Source organism: Galleria mellonella, unplaced genomic scaffold (genome assembly GCF_026898425.1).
Source record: "Galleria mellonella isolate WM207_F2 unplaced genomic scaffold, CSIRO_AGI_GalMel_v1 utg63, whole genome shotgun sequence".
Taxonomy (NCBI): domain Eukaryota; kingdom Metazoa; phylum Arthropoda; class Insecta; order Lepidoptera; family Pyralidae; genus Galleria; species Galleria mellonella.
In genome coordinates, this window is record NW_026442130.1 from 6,839,953 (window position 1) to 6,863,455 (window position 23,503).

General features: G+C 30.7%; 1 protein-coding gene across 1 annotated transcript in view; it reads left to right on the forward strand.

Moving 5' to 3' along the window:
* The first annotated feature begins 560 nt into the window (after positions 1-560).
* Positions 561-23,503, forward strand: part of LOC113521900 (G-protein coupled receptor dmsr-1-like) — a 39,358-nt gene continuing 16,415 nt past the window's right edge. Inside the window, exons 1-2 of the mRNA XM_026907562.3 lie at positions 561-752; positions 19,794-20,209. Of these exons, the coding sequence (XP_026763363.1) occupies positions 19,892-20,209 (318 nt within the window). The 5' untranslated portion in view covers positions 561-752; positions 19,794-19,891. The remainder of the gene's footprint in view (positions 753-19,793; positions 20,210-23,503) is intronic.

Here is a 23,503-nt window from a genome sequence, read left to right on the forward strand (position 1 = left end):
GTATTAAGTGCGATGTCACCGAAAAACTAAATTTATAAATTATGAGTATCAATCCACATTTTCGGTAATATATACAAGTTATGAAACTATGAGTTATAGGTAGACAGAGAGACATCGGAATCATTTCGATTAGGATTCCATTTACTCCGCTACGTAGGTAACTATGAAAACAAACCGTCGATCGGACTTCTGTGTTTTTTCTCAGCTGTAGGTATAAATTTTAAAACGCACGTCGGATAATAAAATAAACAATATCGAAAATAACTAAAACACATTATTGTCGACGTTTTGCAAATACCTGTCAATATGCAATCGCAAAATATAAGATTGTTTGATGTATGCCGACAATGACGGGATTTTTCTAAAAACAATTTATATCGGGTGGGATTTTGATACTTTTGCGTCTTGCGTTTTTAGTCTTTAGAAACAGCTTTTAGACCAGACCATAGTGGTAACCACTGTTTGTAATTAAGTGTAAACAAATAAATTGACGCTGAAATTCTCTACGGGAAGAACATGGTTTCAGTTGTACAGACTGTTCAGTTGAACGCGAGCTTGCGACCTACATGAAAGTCTGGCGCGTCGCGTAACGAAACGAACTCGTTATCTGACTATCAAAATAACGGTTATCTTGTATGGTGGAAATAATGTAACAATTAAATCAAATCGAATATAAATTAATTATTAACTGTTTTTAGTTTACAGTGTCATTTGTTATTATAAAATTAAGTGAAAGTTTGGAATATAAAAAGGTAAATTTTCTATCATCGAGCTTTAACTATTTATTAAAACGATAAAGTTTGACTAATATTTAATTGCATGTATATTAATTATATGTGCACATGTATTTTTTATATATAACAATTTAAATAATTACAAATTAATTATTGATTATTGTAATAAATACTTCTCTAAATAATACATGTATACACATATTTATGTTTTAATATTGTTATTATAAACACAAATTATTTTATAAATGGTTAAATCTGTAACATTTGTAATCTCAAATGTTATTTTTAATTATTTTAAATTTTACATTTTTTAGTCAAAACAAAGAATGTAATCCTCCCAACGTTACAAATATGCGTGTGTTAAGATGTTTGGATATTATTTTTTGTTTGTTTGTTACGTTAATCACGCTTAAACGGATTTTAATATAAACTATAAAACAAAATCGTAATCTCTTGCAGGTTTTCTGGAAGAAAACTCTTATATTTTCTATAACCTTTTTTGTATACAATAAAGTGTAAATAAAAAACAAAAAATTTACAAAAAATGTTTTATTAAATCTGATTAGTTACGATTATTCTGGGTGGCCGTATGGTCCCGGTATAGAATAGGCCATGTCTTCCTATCCCGTGGGTGTCGTAAGAGCCGACTAAGAGAGGGCAAAGACGGGAAGCAGCGTTCCTTTTAAAATATCTCTAAAGCCTGACTGCGGTTGCCAACCCATCTGCCAAGCATAGCAACTACTGACAAAATCCCCCAAGGGAGAGGCTTATGTTTAGCAGTGGACAGTTAAAGGCTGATATGATGATTCCGACTGGTGTCACTCGACTTAACCTTTATTTATTTGTATCTTGTAATTACTGTAACAAGTTTGAAAGTATTTATGGTACCGTACCCAAACTTAAATTTATTATCGTGATAACTCTGTCTGTTCTTCTGGAAATCCATCCATTCATCTGGTAAAGGCAGATGCATGGAAACTTTTAAATTAAATATTTGTCTTCTACCATTTCTTAGAAATTCACATACAAATGTGAAACATATAAATTTGGGTTCCGAAGTGAAAATTGCATTTAGGTAAAGTTATAAAAATACGTTATGTGTGGGAGGAAAATGAAAAAAAAAAAACAATAGAAATAAAATTGTTTCTTTTTTGCAATACTAAATACAAGTATTATGTTATAGTATTGTGAACAACTAAACATTGAAATTTAATAAATCCCGGTTACACGAAGTCCTCATTTTATAGAATTAACAAAAGCGAAGGACTAATAATCCTCATTTATGAAAATATACAATTTGGAGTTACATTTGTTAAGTATAGTTAATATAATTTATACAAACAAATACAAGATGACATTCGCCAAGTAGTAATTGCTGTGATGATGACCCTAACGTTTAGACCACATTATCTGCTTACCGTTAGATGGGTTGTGGTCACTATGATTAGTCTCTATAAAATATATAGTAAGTGGTACATCAGAAAGTTTTGCGACACTAAAAAAATTTTCTATAGATAAATATATTTTTATTACATTTTTTTAAAGTACTCTCTACCAGCCTCTATACAAAGTTTCATGCGTCTGAACCAGTTTTCGATACACTTTTTCCAGTCCGCCGCAGACACCTCGTTTACAGCCTGTTCGAACGCTGAGAGAGCATCATCCGGCGATGAAAATTCTATCCCTTTGAGTTGATTTTTTTATTTTTGGAAATAAGAAGAAGTCACACGGTGCTAGGTCTGGGCTGTAAGGAGGGTGACCCAGGAGTTTGACCGGTGTGCTGTCTAGGAAGTCCCTCGTTTGGATTGCGGTGTGGGAGGGCGCATTATCGTGGTACCCGCGGAGCCCTGTGTTTGGTCGCTTGTTGTTCACAGCAGAGAAAACTTCTGCCACGCATTTGGTAGTATACCATTCTGCGTTAATGCTTCTTTGATTTCATAAAGGAATTAACATCAAGTAACCAGTCAAATTGAAAAAGCTCACGATCAAAATTTTTCCCCCGCTTCTAGGTCGCTTTACTTTGGTAGGCGTTGATTCGTTTTGAAACACTCAAAGCGTCGACTGGTGCTTTGTTTCTGGATTGTATTGATAAATCCATGATTCATCAACTGTAACGATGTCGTAAACACGCCGAGACGAGCCTGCTTCAAATTTGTCTAGCATATCATGGCACCATTCCAACCTTGCCTGCTTCTGAGGCAACATGAACATCGATGAGGTTGTGCGACACCCAGCGTGAAACTATCCTCCGCACCCGTAGATGCACGTGTAGTATCTCGTGAAGGTTTTCTGATCCAATCTGCAGTATATGCTGAATCTCTTTGTATGTAACTCGTTTATTGTCTTGGATCAAATTTTTCACTACTAGCACGTTTTCTTCCGTAACAGCCGTCAAGGGCGACCACTTCTTTCTTCATCCCCTAAAGTTAGTCGAACGCGCTTAAATTTATTATACCCACGATACACAATTACCTTAGAAGGGCTTACATTCATGAATGCTATTTGAAGTCTATCGTATGATTCGTCCGGTTTCAGACGACACTTAAAATTGTAAAAAATCATAGCGCGAAAATGTTCTCGACGCAAATTTTTTAATGAGACACGGTGATTTTAATTAGCTCGCAAAAAATGTGGAGGGAAGTTTCGAACTTAGAATGTATCTCGTTTACTTCTAAGTAATCATATTTTTAAATAAATTATAACTGACCAGTCTTACATACATATAAACTTTTTATCTCAATACTTTCAGAGTGACCTGGTATATATACAATTTTAGTGCTAGTGTTGAGTGGTATATGTACATATCATTATCATATGAACCTTTAACTGTCCACTGCTTAACATAAGCCTCCCCACCTCCTTGGAGGGTTTTGCTAGTAGTTGCCATGCTCGGCAGGTGGATTGGCAATCGCAGTTAGGCTTTGGAGATGTTTTAAGAGAGATGTTGCTGCCCATCTCTCGCCCTCCCGTAGTCGCCTCTTACGACACCCACGGGAAAGGAAGGGGTGGCCTATTCTATGCTGGGACCACACAGCGTGTGCATATAGTTATTATTAATAATTTAAAAAATCAGGTTTTGGTCTAAACTTTAGTACCTTTTTTTATACAACTTAGAGTGGCATACAAGCTGACGGCCCACCTGATTGAAAGTGGTAACCGTCGCCTATAGACATGAGCAGTACCATGGACATAACAAAGTATACTGTTTCGCCTATGATACTCCCCATGCGTTGCCATTCCTGAAGACTCAGGTATTATTCCTTTGTATCCTGTAAATTCACTGCCATATTCCATCCTTCAAACGGAAACACAGTCATGCAAACACAATCGCTTTACGGTAGAAACACGAATCGGACAGAGGTGATCAAGCAAACGACTTTTATAGAATATCTCTCTCTGGTAAAATACCTCTGGTAAAGTACCTAATTTACACCAGAAATTAATTTCTTAGTGGATATGAGTTTTAATTCAGACAAAACTTTAATTTTATGTGTAGAATTGAATATCCAAATTACCCTATCTCCGGACATACGGAGTATTATAAAACCTAATTAATCAAAGAGCCGCGTTGACGTTGATTAAGCCGAGTATTATAACCAACAAGCGACAAAGACAACCATCCAAGTATCTACTCTTATTTAGTAACAAATTTAATTAGTTTTTACTTTATACTAAAATTATTTGAGGTTTCCATCACTTAACAACACTGAAATTGACGATATCTTTATTACTCGTAATAAAATAAATGTGAAAGTTTAAGAGGTACTTTTTAGTACCGTAAAGGTTAACCAGGCACTATGAAATTTGGTATACACGTATATGGAATGGAGAAAGTCATAGGCTACTTTTTATCCTGGTGAATAAACATGTCCGATCACGTGGATGAAGTATCGGGTAAAAACTACTATGATTATAAACTCAAAATTGATGCACAGTGTAAAATCAAAATCATGAACACCGCTTGCGTTCACGTTCTCTACTAGAGAAAATATAAGCTGTTCGCTATGAGTTGTAGATTGCGCGACTTAGTAATGGTTTCATTATTCATATTCTTCAATATTTGTAATAATAGCCTTCAATTATTTCGTATTCATAACATTTAAAAAGAGAGTCTATAATTGATTGAATTAAATAAAATTTGTAAATATTGCAGCGAAATGATAAATGACGTAGTAACTAGTTATCTGTTTTCAAACCTAAAACAAGAGGTAGTGATTACATCTCAAAAATACAACATTCAAATTTCGCAATATTTTGACAATTTATAGTAATAATATATAATTTTATACAATCACCACACAACGTATAATGTTGCCGCATAATTATACGGCAACACCGTAGGCTATATAAAGGGTTAATTATAATTAAGATTTTAATGACACCCCATTTATTCAAATCCGTCTAACCGTTTTTAGGATAAACGTTGAGGATATCCATAGATTCGTGTATACATATACACACATACTAATGTATACCTATATATATATATATATATATATATATATATATATATATATATATATATATATATATATATATATATATATATATATATATATATATATATATATATATATATATATATATATATATATATATATATATATATATATATCGCATATCTAAAGTATGTATGCTGTAAAAAAAACATGTGAGTGTACTTAATAAAATTGTGCACTCATTTCTAACACAGTAATGTTTGTAGCCAACTGAAATGAATAGTGTTATTTTATGATTTTGAAAAATGAAATTTTATATTAAACTACGAGAACTTACTTATTTCTTTTAATTTTAATTCGGAATGTATTTGAGTTTAACGTTTCTATATCTACACAGTTATATGCAATGCACAGGGATTTTGGAAATCTAGTCAAATTTGCAATATGACTAGATCCTTTCCACATACCTATAAAAATGCAAATATTAGGGAGTAGGTTTAAAGTACATCCATTTTACAGATGGAGGTCCGGCTACTATATTATAAATGTGAAAGCGAGTTTCTTTATTTGTTTGTTAGTGCTAGTTAGTATTAGCGTCTTAACGGCTTAATTAATTACTATCAAATTTAGTATACACGTATAGTACGTGACGATAGGACGGAGAAGGATATAGACTTCTTTTTATCTCGGTCAGTAAATATATCCCGGTCACACGGACGAATTCGCGATTAAAAGCTAGTAATAATATATTATAAAGTCCCCGTTGAAATTGTTTGTTGGTCTTTCTATTAGTTTTATCATGTACAGATAGAGAGATCGATATATAGTCTCAGAAACTAGTACAAAAATTTTGTTACGGTTTCCATAGATACAAGATAAATTTATACATGTAGGTATCATTTATATGAGCTGAGTTTTTGTGGAAGAAATCGGAAAATCAATCAGAAACAAAAGTTTTAGAGATATGGAAGAAATCTTTTGTGACGATGCCATTGTATATGATCTTTCATTTTATTAGTCACATAACGTATAAAACCTAATCTAAGATATTGATTTCGACAACATACTACCGATACTACGATGTGCAATAGTTTATTACATTATTTATTTATTTATTATAAAGTTTATTTACATACATATTATTATTTTATTTAGTAGTTTTTTTTTATTAATCTTTAATTGGTGCAATAAAGAGTAAATTAAATAAATTGCAAAATGCATGTGAATTAATTCTTTTGGCAAACGTCGTTCTATCAAAAGCTATTTTTTAATAGATAAAAATGAAATGATAACCCCACCTGCGTTAACAGTATATGCTGGCGGGGCACCAGTGAAGAATGATAGACGACAATGAAAAGGCAGGTCAGTTAACTCATTGTGATGAATAAACCTGGAATTCAGCACAGTGGTTTCCAGGGGGAACCATATGGAGGTCGTATATTGCTAGCAATGGGGCTGGTAGTCCGCATTACTAACAATCACTTCCCGCCATCAAAAACTATTTGGCTGTGGCAGTCTGATTTCTTTCCGATCGATACTCGTATTTTTGATGTCAATATTTGACTTAAATATTGGAATTGATATCTAGAAACTTTGAATAGGAAAAAAAATAAGTTTATATTTTCCAAGTAAATTTTTCCAATTTTCAACTTTATTTAAACCTTCTGCGAGCTTCGACAACTATATGATCAAAAAATAAATATTCCGTATTAGCCCAGCCCTTCTCGAGTTTTGAGCTTAGCGATACATTTAACAAATCGTTTTAAATTTACATAAATTTTAAATTAATTATAATACAATATTCTAATGAAAAATGTTTATCCTTTTTATTATTATTAGTTTATATCCATATTTAATTAAGTAATGTTTTTTGTCTAAAATATTGTGCGTCTATTCCAGCACCTAATGTTTTTATCTTAATACAAAACACGTTGCTTTACTCTAATATACAATTACACGTATATTACAAATAAATCGTTTACGTAATTAGTTATAGAATTATGTCGTATTATTTTTTATTTTATAATTCAGCTTATTAAACTAAAATTTATTGCCGATACTTAACAAAGGTTGATAAATGGATATCCAACAAATCTTGTGAATATCATGTGATTATTCTCGGTAGTCAGCCCTTATGGTACAGATTGATTATACTAATATATTATAGGTGCATTTAATTTCCTTGAACACTGTTCTATTCAGCTCAAGTGAAGAACTACATTCAATGAATCACTCATTGAATGAAGTACATTACTGACTAGGCCCCTATTACTGGAAGGACGGGGTGAAGCCGAGTACTTCCGAATTGATTTCGAATATTGAATTGATTAACTAAACTATTTAATAAACAAAGTAATTAGTAACTACAATTTCGATATAGGTTTGTGTAATTTTCAGCATAAAATTTTGAGAAAACAATGAACAAATTAATTCAAGAAATATAGATCTAAACCTTATTATTATATTATAACTTAGTACTGATTAAAACGTGACATAATAATGTTCACGCCCTATGTATTTTAGCCTAGAATCAGATCATAATAATCACACATTACATGTTTAACATAAATGGAGTTGCTCTTGAAGTTCTTCAGGAAAATGTTTATTTAGGGAAAATGCTCCAAGTTGGTTAGTACAATTTTGAGAGCAAAGTCAAGAGACTCTGTCAGGAATTCACGTTGTCTCTATCATAAAGACTTAAAACAAAAGTATGTAATCAGTGCGACCTACCTGTGATGGTATACGTTAACAAAATGTAGACACTAAAGTCCACCGATTGAAAATCTCTTAGCAAGCTTTTGAATGAGCTATATTTGGTGTTTCTTTAAAGGATTGAATCCGAATCGAATTAATTAACCAAAGGGCCGAGATTACCGGTATACCTCAATTAATTTGCAAGTTGAAGTCGTAGGAATATCTGCCGTAGAACATATAATCGTTGGGGCAGACGTGTTCTGGAGGGGAAACCGTGAGTTCGATAAGAGTAGAGTGGAATGAAGACTGGCTATGTGTAACGATGACATACATACGTAGGGTTACGGGTAGTAACTGGAAGCGAAGATCGTGCTCTGTGGCTCGTCGTCGCTCGGACTGCTGTAAGTTAATTGTGATGAACAACACATTCAAATCCCACAACTAGGATTGTATTATCTGTTATACTGGTTTCTCTTTAAAAGGAGAGGATACATAAATAAATATTAAAGTTATATATTTTACTATATTATAATATATTTTACTATTAACTTTTCGTGTATTAGTCCATCTTGACTTAAAATATTTTAATTCATTTAATGATGCTTTTTATTACTACACTGCTATACAAAATTGTAAAACTGAAGAACGAGAAACTAATTTTGCTGTTAAGTAATAACGTAGTTAATTTATATATCCAGCACAATATATCATACAACAAGTAGAGTATTTTAATCCTCTAGACTTTGAAATAGCGAAACACAACGAGTGATACAATATTAGTCTAAAGAAATCTGTATTGTATACTTAGACATACATAGAGACATTTATCAGGCTTGTTTCCTACTGCATATTATACGATAGAAATCAAAACAATTGACATCATTTAAGGAAATATTTTACAGTAAAACTGAATGAAAACAAAAACAAAAAAACGTTTTCCTAAAATGTTGTGATTTCTCCAATTTATCGCGCAGTGCCAAAAATTTTGGCACGTCACGTACAGCTGTCAAGGAATATTGCCGCGTAGGTAGATAGGTTTTATGATCGCAATATATTTTTGTTTCATCTGTCATTATTTTCATTTCCGTATTTCTTGATTTCTTCTGCAGATATATCTAATAACGACAGATTCTCTTTGTACCTAGATGCATTCAGTTTCGCCTTGCATATCTGTTTCTGCATCCTTGCATCCGACATTCTATCTATTTGGTTAGAATAGGCATTTGCCCAATTACATTATCGGTACATTTTGTTGTTAATCGAATGTTAAATTTATTCTTTAAAATGATGGTTTCAATGAAAGTAAGAAGTTATTAAGACTCTAATAGAATAAATAATAATAAAAAAAACAATACCTATAATATTTAAAAAAAAAACAATAAAATTACAAACGAAACTAAAACCTGTACATTTTATTCATTTCAAATTATCTTTATTCAAATAGAATTATTTAGAAGTAGTTTTAAGTTGTCTTTTTTTAATTAGCACCACTCAAATATTTGCATAAACTGCTACGTCAATAATAAACACTAGCCAACTCAATTATTATTAATATTTTGATCCCTCCATTACTTTTAAATTATTTGACAATATAGTAAAATGATTCTAGGTGCTATCTCTGTATTCGGAATATTAATTTTTTCAATCGTTTTCTGAGAGTATTAGTTATTTCTTTTTAAATCATTATTGTAAAAATATTTATTTTGCGGATTCTTATACGAAAACAGCCAATTATATAAACTGTGAATATGAATCGTCTTAGAATCTTATTATGTATTATGAAACTAGCCATTTTGAGATCTTGAGGTAAATCGCTTTTATACGTATACAGGCAAGTCACATTATTATCAGGCATGACATGAAACATTTTACCACTATACCTTTTAATCAAATTTAAACGAAAACCAAAGACGGTACAAAGTCGTCTTTACATCTACCTACGTCTATCTCACTCGTGTTACTATTACTAAGCAACTGTAAGCACAGTTGCTTTAATATCTCTCGGTTGGAAGAGCATTAAACTACTACATATACCTAGTTCTAAGGAGTAGCAACGCATAAATGGTATCATGGGCGTCACTGTATATTTTGTGATATCTACGATGCTATTTACATTTATAAGTATCGATTACCACTTTCCAACAGATAGAGTACATTTATTCGTTAAAAAAGACAAGTAAACATAATAGAAACAAACTTATTTTTAAAGAAGATTGTTACAGTGAATGGACACTATCGTTTATTTAAAATTATCCTCAAATAGCCTGTGTATCTATATTTAATAAATATAGATACATTTTAAATTAGATAGATCATTTAAAATTAAATATATATGATTGCATAATGTATATAAGTATTAATACTCATATGTTATTAATTTCGAAAAAACATGACTATGTAATTTCTTCAGTAAAAAGTTAAAAGATTTTTCACCTATTGATTCATTCGTAGAAAAAAATATCAACCCACATGAAACAAACAAATGCCCACGGTACAAATTTATGAAATACATATATTAATGGTTTCTCTTTAAAGAAAATATAAAGTCAGCTTTTCAGAGTAAGTCAATTGATATTTATATTATTTTTACCTTTATTAAAGTAAGACTTGAGATATTTGATATGATATTATTACCAATAATATAAATATGAAATGCGTGACATAGCTGTAATAATTTTCTATTCTATCATTCATGTCAAAATATATAAAAGCATTTTTAACGGTAATAAAAGATCAAAGTCTAGGAACTTTTCTTTCAATCTGGAAATGTTACTACTTACCTACTTACTATTTCTTTTCTAAAGATGAACGTCTTTAGTCTGTCAGATAAAACTCACCCTCATCTCCCCGCAGATTTGATAGCGATACTCTAATTTCAAATTTTTTATTCCTAATTGAAATGGAATATTTTACTAGCTGTTATCGGCTTCGCCCGCATAATGGCGATTAAAAATGTGAGGATAAAAAAATCTTTATTTTGTTCTATTTTTTTTTTTATTGATAGCAAGAAAATGACCGTGGATCTGATGGAAAGTGGTAACCATCACTTATTAATACTTGCAACACCAAAGAAGATGCTAATGCGTTACTAGCTTTTTTATTTTTATATACGATTTATATGGAAAACTGCGACTCCCACCTAGCTGGTCTTTACTATATATACCAGTATAGTACCGAATAACTTGTTTGATTTCCGAATATTATATTTCATCTAATAATACTATAATAACACGTAGATAAAAGGGTAAATTTTAATATTTATAATAGCAAGAGGAGCAATGATACCGTATATTGATATTACAGAGTCATCTTCCTACTTTTGTCCCAATTATATATTATGTAGCAGCGTAATATGTCATTATATTATACAAGATTTTGGCTTTTAGTTTTAAAACCGGCCGCCTGTTCAATGTCAATCCTTCTTAGGAATGCATTTGGTGGTGGCATCCGCCACCTACGATATGAAGGAAAGTATTAAGGAAAAAGGAGGGAAACTTTGGGAAAGACTTTTTTTAAATAAAGTTGGTAGAAAAGGAATAAAAGATTTATGAGGAAAGGGGAAAAGGAGATACTGCAATTGCATACGAGATACTGGTAAAAAATTGCAGTGACTCGGAAGGCCGAGATCTCTAGAACCGAACAGATCACTAAAAAAGAACATTTGTGGCAGAATGATAATATAGGTTAAATTCTATACAAACACTAATAAGTACTTAAGAATTTGGAAAGTGAATTAAACCAGCAGCAAAGTTGTTCGCGAATGCATTAGAATAGTGCAAGAATTTGCTGTGTGGTTCCGGCATAGAATGGCCCTTCTTTTCCCATAGATGTCATAGGAGGCGACTAAGGATTCTCAACAGTTAAGGGATGGGCAGCAGTGTCGATTAAAAATATTACCAAACACTTAACTGCAGTTGCCAACCCGCCTGCCAAGCGTGGCAACTACTGGCATCCACGCGAACTAGTGAGAGGCATATCTTCGGCAGTGAACACTAATGGCTGATATGATGATGACTAGTAAGTGCTAAACATTATCGTTTCTTCTATGTACTCCTTTTTTAATTTTACACAGTCTGATATAAATATCTACTTGTTTTATCTTGCAGAGTTGCGGTGCTAGTTTAATAAAGTAAAGCGTTAAAAATACTTTCTTATATATTTGTACAATGTATATTTGTATTAATATGTTAATTTATTACTGCTAGTTTGCAAAAAAGCCAACAATCTTATTTAATTACGCAGATACCAGATTAAATGAAGGAAACATGATCAAAACCATACCTATATTCCACTCACATGAAGTGAACACACTACAAGGCACCTACGTCATCTTTGACGTATATGCAATGAGGTGTAGAGCCCTGTTTATCTTATGTCTTTGGAAATACGCGAACATGTCTCTTCATATGGAACACAGATTAAATGCTTTCTATAATCCGGCAGCATTGACAATTGATTTCACAATATTTTCTCCGTTTTTTTTTTTGTAATCCTCATTCTTTGTTCGAATTTCGGTAAGTGTCCCATTTTCATACACATCGACTCCATTTTAATAACTATTAAGTAATCCAATCGGTTTTTGCATTCTGGCTTCATGAGAAACTCCTTAACACCTTAAACTTCATGACTATGAAATACACTACTCGACAATATAACCAATATGTAAAATTTCTATTTAACAATTTAATTTTTTCCATTAAAAAGCGACATCAATCGTAAACATTTACACAAACACCGTTAATTGACGAGATGATAATTGAATTTAGAACAGGAAATCACGTGTTTATAAGTTGATTTTGCTTAGCAACAAACCTTTTTTGCTCAGCAGAGAAAAACCGCAACTTCAATCGTCACAAAATTAATATGGAGCCAACGCGAGCGTATACCTTATTGAATTATGAATTTCGGTTCGAAATTAGCTAGGTAACTGCGTAACACAATCATAAAAATCTACCAAAGCTTCTCTCTTTGGATATTGGTCAAAAACAAAGTTCATCATGATTTCCTGAATAATTTCTAAATTTATTTTTTATTAAAAATGTATTTGAACTTCAAAATGAATCAACCAGTGACTGAGTGAAGTAAGAATTATTAGTAATTTTCTAAAGTATATAAACAGTCACGAATGGAACAGTTGCTGCTAATCCTAGAAACCTAGCATCACCAAAAAATTTTGATGCTTATTATGCCAAAACAGTGCATTTTGGAGAGAATAATTCTATTATTTAAAATTATATTATTAAAAATTTCAGTAACTATTTTAATTTCAATAAAGCCAATATAGTATTACATTAATTGTATTACTTTTTTATGATTTTTAATGTGTAATTAATATCTTAGTACTTCATATAATATTTAAAATTTCAATGGACTTCGTTGCTGAAAAACTTTGACAACAAAAGTTTAATCGTTAAATCTCGGTTGCGCAATTTATACTTTAAATCCTTTGCAGTTCTTTCAGTAGGTAAATCTTAATAACAGTTGAATGAATAAAGAATGACGAATGAAAATCCTTTATTGTTCGCTACGAAGAAAGGTAGAGTTACGTTACACTTTAGTGATTGGCACCTAGAATCAAAATATGTAGACAATAAACAGTATTACAAGAAATAAACATCGTTGAGGTAATCTCTCGAATAGCTGAAGCGGATGCAGGTCCAGCATCTGTACTAATATTATAAATGTGAGTGTTGTTGGTGTTTTGTGTAGATATCTATGTATATATATATGTATACTTGTAGCTTTAAGATGGAGAGGGGCATACCGTACCATTTCTGCCGAACACTGCTGAACGCAGCCCTTCCCTTAAATTATATAGATAGAGCACCGTGTCTCAAAAACGGGTATTTTTTTTATTAGCTAATTGTCAAATTAGCCGACTCTTTATTATATCAGTATTCTATATATACGCACATAATGTATTTTGAAGTATTTATATTTAATTATTTAGTAAATAAAATGAGTTTTTACGCATTACAAAAATGCAAAAATTATAAAACAAAATAAATATAGAATAAATAATTATTTATCACGCAAAATTGTATGAAAAAGGTAGTCCGCTTTTCTCGAAGCATTTGTATGGAGACACTCTTTCTATATAATCTAAGACCTCTGACAGACGGGTTAGCAACCGCAATTAGGCTTTAGTGAGGTATTAAGAGAGACACTGCTGCTCATCCCTTCACCGAGAGATACATATACTAGGTTACTTTTATTTCCAATTTTAAATTAGAAGATTAATTAAAATGATACATCATTTCGATTAAATTTCAATGCGAATGAATGGTTAAAATATATATGTTAATGTAAAATATTTATTTTGTGGAATAAATAAACATTGTGAAAAAAATAAATATTGTATAATGTGAAACATACGCGAAAAAGCATAGTCTGGTATATAATTCTAGCAAAAGTGTAATTATGACATTTGTATCTGGACATAAAAAACCGAAGTATGTGCCTCCTATATCACTTAATAGAAATGTACTTGACATGGTAACTGATTTTAAATATCTCGGTCACATTATTGCAAATACTTTAAAAGATGACCTGGATATATAACGCGAAAGAAGAGCATTGGCAGTTAGAAGTAACATGTTGGCCCGCATGTTTACTAGGTGTACAAAACAAGTCAAAATAACCCTGTTTAAAGCTTTTTGTCAGGTGTTCTACACGAGTAGCTTGTGGGTCAACTATAATCAAAACACTTACAATACTCTTCGAGTACAATATAATAATGCCTTCAGGGCACTGTTGGGGCTACCCCATCGCTGTAGTACGTCATATATGTTTGCACGAGAGCGTACTGATGATTTTTACGCAATACGGCGCAAACGAATTGTTTCGCTGTTGGATAGGGTACGTGTTAGCTCAAACAGTGTCCTGAAGGCAATTGCTGATATAGTGGACTGTCCCATCCTAAAATATTGAGTGGGACAGGTTATCAATGCAAGAGCGTCATGACCGCTCATTTATTAACATAGGTTAAGTCAATTTATAATTAACAAAATGGGCCTTATGTAGTCTGATTAAATAAATATTATTATTATTTTTATAAAACGTTATAGTCGTAGAATACTGACGGGTCTAATAAATATTAAATATATATATTCTATGCCAGTATTCTACGACTATGACGAAAAGCATGTAAACGAAATGCACTTGATGCACTAATTTAAATATAAGTCTATGGATATACTGAAGCTCCAGAATTTAATCAGACGTACGCTCTTACCAGAGTGGTCGTGGTTTCTATAACTATGGTGTATCTACGATAAAGTCCTTCCAATGTGTCTCCAGGTCTTTGAAATGTAAATCCACGGCCAAGCGAGGGCATTCCACAATAGATTGCTGTGTGGTCATCTAAATTTAATTCTAATGTTATAATATTAATTATTTTAATTATTATACTGTAATATAATACTGCGTAGGTAACGACTTTGCTACATTCCAAGAATTGGTCTCTTAGAACAGAATAATTTTATTTCTATTATGTAGGTACAATTAAATTCTATACTCGTATAAATAAATAAGGCCGACATTAATGAAATTTTGTTTAAACGAATTAATATTACATCAAACCTTAAGATTAATTACTTATATTATACATTTTATTATTCTATTATATACTAGTCTTTATTTGAAACTTCGCTCGCGTGACCACAAAATATTGTTACATTAGGTTATCTGTAAAAGATTATCATAGCGATAAGGCCGCCTTCTTCATCTTTATGTTTTTATTTTGATCTGTACTTTATCCTACAGTATTTTAATTTAATTTTCTAATTATCATTGTATGTTCTTATGTATTAGATGCGACAAAAAGTTAAATAAATAAATATCGATTGGAATAAAAAGTAACCTACGTCCTTCTCATTCCAAATGTATACCAAACTTTATGTTGGTCGGTTGAATCGTTGAGGCCCGAAGAAGCAAAAACAAATTTACATCACATATATAATATTTATAAGCAAAGATGTATATAATCTCTATACAGTGATACCTACAGCAGACTTTTAAAATTAGCTTGGTAGAAACAATTACAGTATATCTTACTAATAGATAGCCTCAGTCTCCGAGTAACAGGAAGCTATTTGTCATGGAAATGTGTAAAGAACTGTAGTTAATGAAATTCTTTAGGAAGATTTCTATAAGATGGAAGTGAGTTTACTATTTGAAAAATATGAGAAAAATAACTCAGTGGTGATTTTTGAAAACAATTTCGTTATTAGATGCTACCTAATTCACTGTTTATACAATTAGAATCCGATTAATATTTTACATACAATTGTAAATAAATAATAATTATGTATTTTGAAAATAATATCCGGAAAATGAACAAGTATAGGTATAAATATAACGTAGTATAAAGATCTATCTTCATTAAATTCAAAAGAAATATTAAATATACCGATTAATAACGTATTCACTTTCTCTTTTATTTCTTTTCTTCGAGGGTAATTTGGCTTGAGATCAGCATCAGAATAATAAACGGAATAATCAACTTTGTCATGTTTTGCAAATTAGATGTTTAATATTTCTCATTACCTTTCATCATTTATTTTTGACAAAGAATAAAAATATTAACGTTAATTTTAAACCAATTTAAAAGCTATGTACACAGTTTAATGACTTTAATAATGTATATGCCGTACACTGCCGTACAGACAAATCATACTTAGACAATCTTTGTTTTTTTTAATTATATTATTTTTATTTGATTTACGTTCATTTCATCGTAAATTTAAACAGAAATTGATAGTATTAAAAAACGATTTACGAATATACTTTTTTTATATTTTAAGAATATTTTTTGGGGAATATATTTTTCTATATTTCAGGGCTAACCTTTTATTACGAGATACTAGACGACGAATATCTGGGGCCATAATCCAAAAGACATTAAGTGTGATATTTTATAAATAGGCTCAAGCCACCCGACATGACAGTGAATATTTTTATTAATCAGGCCTTTAATGAGGAGATTATCTTATTTTACAAGACAAGTAAACTCCCACAAAATAACGGCACTAGGAAGTTACTTTGGATTCGTATAAATTTAGTAACCCATACTTACAGGAATTTTAATACGAATTTCACCGCTATCCAAAAATATCCAATTTCTTTTTTTTTGTATGTACAATGAATTCTAACATTTTAATGAAACTTTTGTGCAAGTGAACAGTTGTAGAAATCAATAAGAAACCAATATTAAGAAAACGAAAACCATTTGGTCCAAAAGGAAAATGCCTAAAATAAATACGTCTCGGAAATTAAAAGAAAAACAAGTTCTTGAGGTAAAAACGGAACAATATAGTTTTCATTTTACAGAAAGAGTACTTAAACCTTCCTAAAGTTTTCAATTTTACCATTTAATGGTAGCTCGAGTAGACAATAAAATGCTAGGATAGAGAATAGGCGCACAATCACAAACAAAGATCGTTCCAACTATCTCAATTTATATGATAACTAAGTGAGTCACTACTAAATTACTTCCCTTGATGTTACAAAAGCTATTTATTGTTCCAAACCTCCTTCCACATTAACCCTTCCGAAAATAATATAATTGCCTATAATATTGGTATTTCTGTATTGAACGTGGTGGATTGAAAATGAGAAAGAGCATGCTAGTTTGGTACGGCTGTATGACAAGTATTCGATATATTTTTAACGTTTTTGAACAGTTAACAAAACAGATATATAATGCGAAAAAAAAAACAAACAGATGTAAGTATCGGAGGAGACCTAAAGTAACTAAAGAGATTGACCTTATTCTATCTAAAGGAGTAGTCAAGATTCCCCAAAGCCAACGTGCACGCATGAGACAATTTAGGAAAGTGGATGAAGCAAGAGATTTATTTAGGAACTGAAGCCTTTGACACGTTTCTCTCTGCCAGTCTAAGATAGATAGACAGATATTATTGTATTTCTTATTTTTCTAAAACTTTTTCAATTAAATTTTAAATGGAAACTCTGAATAAAAATTTTGTCTGCGAACAAAAAAATTACACGATAAGTACATGTAGTTGCTATTTACATCATGTCATTACAATGAAGGGCTTTTTCGGCAGATGCCTAAAATAAAAATAAATTTACTACTTATGTATTTTTTTCTTTAAATACCACTTATTTATAGACAAATTGTAGATCGATTGCTTTTATATTTTTATGGCTTATGATATTTAAAAGTATCTCACAGTTACTATGTAAGAGCAGGGCGAATAGCTTACTTAAAAAGAAGGTATAAAGAGATTTAAAGTATTTCTACAGTTAATGAACCAGCGGCCATAGTTACGGCCTGAAAGATTGTAGCATACTTGCCTAAATTTAAAGAGCTGCGGATTATTGGTCTAATACCATAGATACCATATCCCACATTTTCCTCTGATTTGCATCCATCTGTGAACCAAACTTAGTCATGTTCCGAGTGAGATGGTAAGTAATTTTTATTCTATTTATCTCTCTCTCTCTCTCTCTCTCTCAGATATTTCAATTTTGTAATATTTTTCAAAATTGCATTCTAAAATTATGTCGTCTTCTGGTATTCCCAGAATGTGATCGCTCATTGTTAATTCTTCGAGGATTTTGAGCGTTTGTGATTGCCATATTGGACTTCAAAGCATACTGGACTTCAAAGCATACTGGATTTAGCCTTTTCCTGTATGAATAGGGGTAGAGGAGTTAAATTCAGTAATACGTTTAGAGCTGGAAGCAGCGTAATACTCATGTTACATACGTATTTTTTTATATTGTTCTAGTTTCCCGTTGGAATGTAGAGACATATTTTATTAATATCACAATATATAAGAAACCCCTTTGCAAAATCGATTAAATACTGATATACCTAATTGTCCTTTTATACTCATAATTATTGATGACATACATACCTAAAATATAATGAGGATACCATATATAAGAAAGATATTAAAGACGTATTTCCTATGTACTTAACCATACTTCTATTGTAAGAACAAATTACTATTGTCTTTGAGTAAGTGTTATATATCTAGTGAATTGAATAAAGTACTTACATGTCTAGACGACATTTGCTATTGTTCTTCGAAATCATTGTATGTCCTAGATAATGTCTGAAATTTCTTTGAACTTTTCAATTGGAAATATAAGGTAAAAATACATTCCAGCGCCTGAAATATAATTTAAATAAACGTAATTAAATATAGAAATAATTCTTATTAAAATAAATTTATTTACAAGAATTTTTAATTTGTAATTTTTTTATAATACTACTACTGGGTTCGGAATGTTGTTATCTGCTGAGAAGAACATGCAAGAAACTCACCAGTTTCAAATTATTAAGTATAAGATAAAATGAGTTCTATATATATTACTTAATGGAAAATAAACAAACATGAGCAGATCAGATAATGGATGAGCCAGCCATCATTGCGCTCAATCATATTTTAGAGAACTCAACGACCCGGTACATCACGCCGCCACCAGTCTGGGTTAAAAAGTGACCACTACTAACTTCAAGTTACTTGAATATATCAAAAATACAAATTATATTTGCACATTACCTATATGATTATCAAAATACCTATTTCAAACTAACTTTAAATTTGTTTTCATATATGGGAGTAAGTACAAATATTTGCTTAAACTAATGGCACTTTCTAGATGGCAATAATGTATAGCAACGCTCTGCTATGTAAACCTTATTCTTGTAACGATAGTCGCTAGCAATAAAATAAATTATTAATTCACTCCACACCGCGCTCTCTTTATTATTACTATATCAATTAGCAACCGGCATCTACAGTCACTATAAACTATCAACATATAAGTCGAGCTTTCTCGAACATTATGTATGAAACATTATAACTACAACTGCTGAAATCTTAATTAATTATATGTAACATAATAATAATTGTAATGTCTATGAAATGAAATGAAATATTTGTTACAGGAAAACAACCTCATAAATCAACGGTAGACGCTCCAATCTGACTACGTTCAGCAACTGAAAGTTATGTGTCTAGTCATTTTTCGTTTTTGGAAGAAAAAATGTCGACTGACGAAGGTTCTAATATAACTCATGCTCTGACTAATCTCTTTGAAGAGATGTTACTGGCCACAGAAGTGGAAAACGATAATCGTACCAATATTGACCTGACACAATTCCTCTCAGCTTTAAAGGAGCAATCGACGAAAAATAACAGCTACGAACCCTTGGACTTCGGCACATTGGTGAAGTTAGTAGACGGCTGGAGAAGCAAGTTGAACTTGACTAAGTCGAATGAAGTGACGTGTAATTACTGCGAGGGTAATTTTCGAGACGTTATATCAGCTTACAACAGCGTACACGGATACATCAGCCTTATCGTAAGTACTTAACCTTCACATTTCTTTTCACGTGTATTTTTAGTAGCAACGGCTTAATTTTGGCGTTATCCTGTACCCGTGCATCAGAAAAAGCACAATAATGTCTTTATATGTATTTATTATCGACGTATGTACTAGAATCTATGTAAAAGTAGCTTGAATAGCTATTTTTTTTTATAATTTTTTACATTATTTGTATCTCCAATGTAAATATATTTTTTTTTACTTTATTTGTTTATTTGACTTTAAACTTACCGTAATTCGGGTTTTTACAACAACAAACATAAAATTATTATTTTCTTTATCACATAAAACAATGAAGAATAGCTAATAGTATTTAAGACTCAAAATATTAAATACTCAATAAACAACTTAGGAAGTACAAAAGTTATATAAGACATTATTAGCAGGGCATGTTTACAAATAAAATTAATATTTTATTTGAGTTACATTCAGTATTTTATCGCTTTAATATTTTCTTTTAGGTTAAGTCTTTTTTTTCACGTAAAATTTACTTTTTTTCAAATATTCAGATATTTATATACTTATATACAATAAACATATAAATCGCTTTCATGTATGTATATCAAGACCTATTTTCAAATCAATTTGTGGTAGAATCTTTGAATCTCCCTAAAGCTCTCTCACTGTGTGTATTCAGCTATTTGTTATTTATTAATAAATATAAATAAATCTTTGAAATTATTTTAACTTATGATAAAATTAGGCTTTTTTTATACAACTTAGAATGGCAAAACAAGCTGACGGCCCACCTAATGGAAAGTGGTAACATAGAGCCACCTATAGACATGAGCAGTACCATGGGCATAACAGAATATACTGTTTCGCCCATGATACCCCCCATGCGTTGCCATTCCTGAGGACTAATGTGTTATTCCTCTGTACCCAGTAAATTCACGCCATATCTCACCCTTCAAACCGAAACACAGCCATGCAAACACAACTGCTTCACGGTTAAAACACGAATGGGACAGAGGTACCCAAGCAATCGACTTTTGTACAAAGTATCACAATCAGGATTTAACGCGACGCAATTTCTGATAAATAGTTCCTACATACCTGATTTTTATTGCCAACAACCTCTTCTGACAGCCCGCGCGGTTTCTTCAGTCCTGCCGTGAATTTCAAATAAATATCAACAACGCAAAAGTTTATGAAGTTTATTTGTATATATCAAAAACGCTATTGTCATCTCTCATGTCATATTAAGTATATGAAAACAGGCACAGAAAGTACAACTTTCTGAAATGCTATAATTCATTCTGTCTATACTGTTCTTAAGTTATTCCGTACGAGTATTCTATACGTATAATTTTCTATATATCATATATACGTACATACATTCGTACAAATGTAATTATTTGAACTTTATGTTCTTATAATGAGTTATGTATGCACCAATAATGTTGTTTTATTAAGAATTTCACCCATTGTTAATTTACTTTGTAGTATTACTTTAAGTAAATATTTGGGATTAATAACTTTTGCCGTAAGTAATTTCAAAGCTGATATAATTGAGTTTAAAATTAAAAAAGGACGCCAACTTCACCTTTACCTCTTAAGTTCGTCCGGACATTTCAATAACATAAAATAATTGCTTTAAATATAATAGTAATACTGGTATTTGTGTGGAAACTTTTAATATATACACCCCTCTATTCTAAACAAAGATCAAATGTGTTGTAGACACCCCATTAATAAGCCATTACCGCCGTTTTAATTTATCAATGTTTACTATTCATTAAATGTGAGTCGAACTACATAAAAGGTTACGTACTTTACGCAGGAGAATTAATACATTGTATACATATCTAGTAAAATAATGTTCTAAGATATTATATTTTTTTATTTATTATAAGTTACAGCATAGTAATAAAAAAACTTAAAACACTTTTAGAAATTATCGATCTATTTCATTAAAACCTTAGTTCTAAATTAATATTATTATGTTCTAAAGAGAAAAGATTAAATGTTTTGTTTGTAATGAATGAACTGAAAAAAAATTAACCGATTTTAAAGCAAAATTGTCAGTAATATGGACTATATTTTTTTCACTGTGCCTATTATTGTTTTTGTGCTGTAAGTAATGCAAATAAATTATTTATCTATTTTATTTAAAAAAAAATATGAAATCTGTGTATAATTTTGAGTAAGGTTTATATTAAACTAAAAGTACGATTATTATTTTTACTAACTAAATAAATTATGGGCATATAATACTTTTCGTTAAAGTAAAAAATAATATATCAGTTAATATTTAGAACCCTATTGTTTTAGCTTCGAACATTTAATATGCAAATATCTTTACAATTTTTTATATTTAAAATATTAGTTTATTAATGTTCCTAGTTTCTATGATTTTTTCTGCATTAACTAGGATTTAAAATAGCCTATATTTTAAAAGATTATCTGTACGGCAGAGTTTATCTGTACGGCAAATTGCATTCATTTGTTTAGTAACCATAATTTATAAATGTTTACAAATTTTGACAATTTATAATATTTCTGGGAATAACAGGCATTAGTCAGATACAACGCACACGTGTATTCAGATCATATTGTTAAAAATGTCCTCTGCTGATATATTCGGAATAACAAACTAGCAAACATCTTTACAATGTTTACTTGTAAATATCAGTAAGACTTCGCCAAGATCTGTTAATTAATTTAGACAGTATCTAGTAGTCTTAGTTAATATTTAGCCCAACCCATCCATAAACATCACAAATCACGTACAATGTCTCTTATAATTTTTTTTTTTTTATTTTTGAACTGTCACTTCTATAAATACTTACAGTAAGTCTTTGATAAGTATACCCAGAAATCAATTTCACTTTGATATCTACCTGTAAACGTTTTTCAAGTAATCGTTCTTGCATTCATTCAAGTCACCTTCAAATAACAGGACTGTAAATTTTCTTTCACAAACATTCAAAGAAAAACGTGTTTCCTGTTTTAAAAGTACGTAATATATTATATTAAATAAAATATTTCATCTTCTTGGTAAAATTATATAAAATTTAGCGAGATTTCCATTTACTTTTTAATATAACATACTACTATTCGTAATTAATATTTAATCCATAATTAATATGGATTAAACATAATCCGTAATTACGTAAATAGAATATTATAATATATTTGCCATCAAGGCAAATAAATAATAAAATATCTCTAAATACTTACCTACCTGTGAATATTAAGTCGAAAGCGCAATATTTATGACTCGAAATATATTTCATTACTGCCTACGTCAATTAGAATAAAAATAAC